The sequence below is a fragment of the Cyprinus carpio genome, chromosome A14 (assembly GCF_018340385.1).
Source record: "Cyprinus carpio isolate SPL01 chromosome A14, ASM1834038v1, whole genome shotgun sequence".
Taxonomy (NCBI): Eukaryota; Metazoa; Chordata; class Actinopteri; order Cypriniformes; family Cyprinidae; genus Cyprinus; species Cyprinus carpio.
Window position 1 is genome coordinate 10,058,021 of NC_056585.1, and position 6,768 is coordinate 10,064,788.

The 6,768-nt window shown below is 41.4% G+C and overlaps 1 protein-coding gene across 1 annotated transcript; it reads left to right on the top strand.

Moving 5' to 3' along the window:
* The first annotated feature begins 2,316 nt into the window (after window positions 1-2,316).
* Window positions 2,317-6,159, top strand: LOC122147560 (protocadherin alpha-C2-like). The gene has a single exon (XM_042770585.1). It carries the CDS (start codon window positions 3,305-3,307, stop codon window positions 5,924-5,926), a length of 2,622 nt encoding a protein of 873 aa, XP_042626519.1. The 5' UTR covers window positions 2,317-3,304; the 3' UTR covers window positions 5,927-6,159.
* The last annotated feature ends 609 nt before the right edge of the window (window positions 6,160-6,768 follow it).

Here is a 6,768-nt window from a genome sequence, read left to right on the forward strand (position 1 = left end):
AGTCTGGAGATATGACCATTGATTTTTAGGATATGAAGGGTCTCCACCTTTTAACAGTGGAATGATTATTGGCGATTTCCACATTCTTGGTGGTATTAGAGGTTAAACTTAAATTAAAAAAATAGAAGCAATCAGACCTGCCACAATACCAGCAGCCATTTTTATAAAATAGGTCTCAATTTTATCGACACCTGTTGAATTTTTTAATGCTTAGACTTCAACAGATTCAACAGATATCAACTTTAGACTGTACAACCATTATAAATATTTAGATATATGGTTAAAATTAGCTTTTTATGTACACATTGATAATCTGTGGACATCTGCTGATTTTTTTAATTCTAGTTTCACTAGAGCATTATAAACCCGAGAAGTTGTAATGGGAGAAAATTTAAACATTTGTTCAAAAGCTGTATTTAGCAGGATCTACAGATTTCATATACTCTGAATTTAAACCAACAGAAAAATAATTATTAAAAGTATCTGGAATATCTGCTCTACCCTTAACTACAATTAAGTGATCTGGAACATCAGGTTGATGCTGATGTAGGTTTAACTAACTTCCAAAACTTTATCCCCCGGTTTCACAGACAAGGCTTAAGCCTAATCCCAGACTAAAATCTAAGTGTGAGCTGTTTCAACTGAAAGAAACTTGCTCTGACTGATCTTAAAATATATCAGTGTCTTTATTTAGTCTCAAAAGACACACCAGTAATGTTTTTTTCTAAGGCACATTTATAAAAATGACTTAAATGTCCTAATTGAACTAGGCCTAATCCTGGTTTAGTCTAAACCCTGTCTGTGAAACCAGGCCTATAGGATTATTTTAAGTTTAATTTACCATAGAAAATATTATTCACTTTTTTTTTTTTATTAATTTAGTGCATGTATTTCTTATTAGTCTATAATGAGAGTTAGTAGACATGTAGGTGCAAAGTTACTTATGGTCAGCAGAATGTTTTAAAGGGACCATCAAAATAAAGTGAAACCAATATCTGTCAGGGTAGGTTTATTTCTGTGTGGTCACATACCTTAAAGTCTTGGCTACAAAAGGTAGGCAGGTGTTTAGGTCCACCTTAGATGATTATACTAATCCTGCTTATCACATTAGACGAAACTTACATTATAATTTAATCGAATCCCTGTTTTTAATTGAATTTACATGAGCTTAGGTCATCATTGTTGCAAGTCGTCATTAACAGTCAATCACAGTCACACAAAATACCGTGAAAATCCAGAGTCTGGTCACTTCTGCCCAGAGACAGCGTGAGCTGGCAGCTTGAATGTGTGCTAATGTCTGATGAGAGAGAGAGAGAGAGAGAGAGAGAGAGAGAGAGACAAATAGAAAGAGAGAGAGAGAGAGAGATACACTGCCCAGAGTTTATAGCTTCCAATCTAATAGGCCCACTGGACATTAATAGATACAGTGTCAGGACTGTTGGTGGTCTGATGGAACTTCCCACCTGGCCTTGATTAATTAAAGAGTGTTATTGGGTCCTGTGAGGTACCGTTATTTGTTTGAAGCTTGGCATCATAAGGCCTGCAACTAAACTGGACCCACAAGCCCTATAGGGATGTGCAGTATTTTAGTTTGCTTTTTCCATATTTGTTTTGGCTCTTTAGATGTGTTATACTAGTAATGCATTAATATTGTTAATGACTCAATATATCTATCTATATATCTATCTGAAACGACTATTTATTGCTTGCGTAGAAAACAGCCACTGGTTCTGCACCCTCTATCTCAACTCACTCTTGCAAACCTTACATCCACTTAAGAAGCCTGTGATTGGTGAATGAGTGGTGCCCCGTGGTTCAAAATCATTTTCTCAAACAGCCATCTTTATCGTGAGCATCCTCTTAATACCCTAACTTTATATATTTATTTATTTTTTTCAAAAAAAGGTGATTTTTTTTTGTTTATTCTTTTATACTTTCTTTTATCTCTATGATAGCCTTTTCTAATCAAACTTTGTTTTGCAGCACTTCTCATGCTGCAACCTTAGAATGAATCACTTTGTTGTATGTATTCCTCATTTATTATATTCCTCTTATGGTTAGCTGTTGATTATTAATTGGAAACATATGTCAAAATAGCACGTAGCATATGAATGTGTGCACTTTTTTCATGCACACAGGTATAGAGGAGGAAAGATGCATTATGTTGGTGGGCTGGCTTGCATCAGAACGTTTTAACCTATACCATTATCCCCATGATAAAAGCAAATATAATTTTTTTTTTTTTTAATATAAAATATTATAATAATGAGTGGATGAGCCCCCATGATAAAAGCAAAAGAGAGAGAGAGAGAGAGAGAGAGAAAGGAAATGTGTGGGGGAGGCACAGCAGTCAGAAATGCTCCATTTGTAATCGGTGACAATTTAATCTGTCAGTTTTGGGGACAGTTGGAAGATCGAGTGCGTGGCCATCGAGTGAATGCTGACGGCTAAAGGCTGTCAGCAGTATCGAATGCATAGACGGTGAGAAGTGAGATGACTTTCTGAGATAAAAGGCGATAACAAACTAGTCAGGACGTTGCAAATCAAATGTATATGTTCATTAAAAGTTAAAAATTTCGTTGTGATAAAATATAAGGCATCGTTCTTATGTAGGGGAAATATAATTTACTGTGAGCAATTTTCTGTATAGATTCCCATCTAGTCACCTCAGCTGTGCGCTGAGAAGAGGAGACAATGAAAAAAGGGCGGTGGCACTGTCTTTGTGATTGAATGCAGCCGTGTTTTAAATCGATATTAATAAGAATGTTTTGAAAACAGCACGGATGTAGTAAAAAGAGAAAGAAAACGATCATTTTCTTACATCTACTTTTTTATCATTATTATTATTATTCTTCGTGGCGCGTCTGGTTGTTAATAGGCTTGTCGATGTTTTTGTTCGAAGGTGCTGAAATGCAGTGAGATTCGCTGGTTAGAGCGCGTTGCTCCCATCCCCCGCCTTTACAGCACAGGGTAAGAGAGGGGGACAGGAGAGAGAGAGAGAGAGAGAGAGAGAGAGAGAGAGAGAGAGAGCGGAAGATAGACAGCACCCTTGTGAGGGGAAACAAGAGTCAGCTTCTCGGGGAGGAGTGAGGAAAAAAGAGCTGGGGCGCAAACAAAAGAGAGAGCATGGATGAAGCAGGAAAATATCTGTTTAAAAAGGCAGCGCAGTGGAGGCTTCGGTCGTCCTGGTCATCCTGTACATAGTAAGCCCGTTTTTTGGATGCCGTGGTTTCGAGCTGTTGCGCGGGGAGCTCTCAAGGCGGAAAGCGGTTTTTAATCCGTCTGTGGATGTTGCCAGCTTGCGATGGCTGTTGCAGGGCGATGTAGCTGCATAAAAGAGAACGTGCCTCTTTGTTTTTGTTTCTTCATTGTTCTACTAAGTGCCCTTACAAATGCACAAATTCGCTACAGCATTCAGGAGGAGCTGGAGAGCGGCACTGTCGTTGGTGATCTTGTTCGGGATCTCGGGCTGGATCTGCGAAAGCTTTCGGCTCGTCGGATCAGAATCAGCTCAGACAGTGCGAGGCGATACTTCAGCGTCAACCACAACACTGGTAAGCTTGTTATAAGCGACCGGATTGACCGCGAAACGCTCTGTGAATTCAGCGGCACCTGCACACTTAGTCTCGACGTGGTGTTAGAAAACCCATTCGAACAGCACAACGTGGATGTTGAGATTTTGGATGCAAATGACAACTCGCCGCTTTTCCCCCGAGACGAGTACCAGTTGGAGATCTCCGAGGGCGCACAGCCAGGCGCGCGGTTTTCCATTGAGGGCGCGCAGGATTCTGACGACGCCTCAAATTCTGTGCGCCATTATCGCCTCACCTCAAACGAACACCTGGCGCTCGATTCAACAAAACCACCTGCCGACGGAAAACACATAGAGCTCGTGCTGAAAAAACCTTTCGACCGTGAGCTTTTGCAGTCGCACCAGTTTCTACTCACCGCTACAGACGGCGGATCTCCTCCGCGCTCAGGCACAGCTAAAATCAACGTGCGCGTTTTGGATACCAATGACAACGTGCCAGTCTTCGGCAGTTCCGTATACAAAGTGAAACTGTGGGAAAACTCTCCTGTTGGAGCGCTGGTAATTAAATTAAACGCCACTGATAGAGATGAGGGCTCCAATGGCGAGGTGTATTACTCATTTAGCTCTTACACGCCAGATAGAGTGAGGCAGGTGTTTTCTGTAGACACAGACAGTGGAGAAATTAGAGTTAAAAGCAATGTGGACTTTGAAGAAACCAACAGCTATGAGATGTATATCCAGGCAGCAGACAGAGGCCAAGGGGCCATAGCAGTGCACTGTAAAGTGGTGGTGGAGGTGCTGGATGTGAATGATAATCCTCCTGAGATTGTGCTCTCCTCTCTCTCCAGCCCAGTTCGGGAGGATGCTCGTGGAGACACTGTGGTGGCTTTAATAAGTATAAATGACAAAGACTCTGGACAAAACAAGCAGGTCAGCTTGGACATCATCGCCCCGAATCTACCTTTTAAAATCAAATCATTCCGAAACCATTACACCATTGTTACCTCTGCCTTCCTGGACCGGGAGACTATACCATCATACAACGTCACAGTTACAGCCACAGATGGTGGAACGCCACCTCTTTCATCATCAATGACAGTACGAGTTGACGTGGCAGATGTAAATGACAATCCACCACGTTTTGAACAGACTTCATACACTGTTTATGTCTTAGAAAACAATGTGCCCAGTGCACCTCTGTGTGTTGTCAAGGCAACAGACCCGGATGCCGGCGAAAATGCTCGCATCACATACACCGTCCTAAATGATAACAACCATGGTATTTCAGTGGCATCGTATGTTTCTGTCAAACCTGCCACAGGTGAGGTGTACGCACTGCGATCCTTTGATTTTGAAAAGTTGCGTGAGTTTCATTTCCAGGTTAAAGCTCAAGACAATGGTGTGCCACATTTGAGCAGAGTGGCAACTGTTTATATTTACATCATGGACTCCAACGACCACAGCCCTCAGTTTGTTCGCCCAGCAGCAAACGGCTCACTCTCCACAGAGACAATTTTGCGTAACTCAGAGGCAGGGGTCCTTGTTTCACGTGTGCTGGCTTGGGACTTAGATGCTGGAGAAAATGCCTGGTTGCTATACAGCCTCCATCACCCACCGGAATTGGACTTGTTCAAGGTGCACGAGTACACAGGTGAAATCCGCACAACGCGGCGAGTAAACGAGGACAATTCTACTGTCTTTAGCCTCACAGTGCATGTACGAGATCATGGTTTGCCTCCTCGCTCTGCATCTACAACGATCAACATTGCCGTCATGGAGCTCCCACCCAAAGTGGCCCCAGACCCAAAACGCATTATCAGGCCACACGACACAATGATATTCTCCCATGTAACCCTGTATCTTATCATTGCCCTCAGTGCAACCACCTTTGTTTTCTTGCTCACCATCTTTGTCCTAGCAATTGTTCGCTGCCATGCCTACTGCAGCCAGCCAGATGCTTGCTCCTGCTCACCTTGTTGTGGGTCAAAGAAGAAAAAGAAGACAACAATGAAGAAGGCACCCAAAGATGGTGGAGGTGGTGGGGCTGCAGGTGGTGGAGGAGGTGGAGATGTAGGTGGCGGCGGGGGTGCTGCTGGCGGGGTCACAGTCCAACAACAGTCTGCGGTGATGCGGAGAGACCTAAATGTGGAGCCACACTACATTGAGGTCCGAGGAAATGGCTCTTTAACAAAAACATACTGCTATAAGACCTGCCTGACCGCCACCTCAGGAAGTGACACTTTTATGTTCTACAATACGGGCCGGCCATTGAGTGGGACTTGGGGCTCTGGGGCAGACCGTTTCTTCACAGGACAGAGTGGGCAGTTTGTGCGCAGACTGAGCATGCCCGACGCTACGGCAATACAGGTGTGTGCAGTGCCCACACTGTTTTAGAATCCATTAAGTGACTCATCCATCTGTCTGCCTCATCCATCCACGAAGAGAGGAGAAATTATCTTCTCTTCAATAATGCGGTACCTTTTCACTCTCAGATATGATGATGATGTAGGAGTAGTCAACCATTTTTTATTTTGTTTCCAAAAAAAAAAAAAATGGTGTAGAAACAGTTTTCACTCAGAAATTGCTAGTAAATTTTACAATTCAAAAGAGACAACAAGTAAAACATGCCCCAATAATATTTTTTTTTTTATTTGAAACTTTGAAAAAAAAAAAAAAAAAAAAAAAAAAAAAAAAAAAATATATATATATATATATATATATATATATATATATATATATATATATATATATATATATATATATAGTTTAATATATATATAGAATATATAGTATATATATTGGTTATTTTTTGCATATAGCTACAGGTATGTTTCAGTTTGGAAAGTACAGGTGTTTTTTTTTGTTTGGTTTTTGTGTGTGTGCTGTGTGTGTGTGTTCAGCAGTGTGAAAGTACAGGTGTTTTTGTGTGTGTGTTTTTTTTTTTGTGTGTGTGTAGTAGGGCCCAGTAATGGATTCTGTTATATTGGAGCGTTTTTACTTTTTCCCTTATTAACTCACAAAATCACACCACAATTCACAATTCAAAACTGCATAAAGCATGCATTTTCACTCTTCCCTCTTTCCACTTGTTTACAGCTGTCATTAAATTGCATTTCATTAGTAATGAATTTAGAGAAAAACATTGTGTAGGGTCCCCCCACTGGTCCAAGCATAGTAGGCAATGGCCTGGCAGAAGGATTCCTGGGTGTTACTGTCTTTCCATTTGCAATGCATAA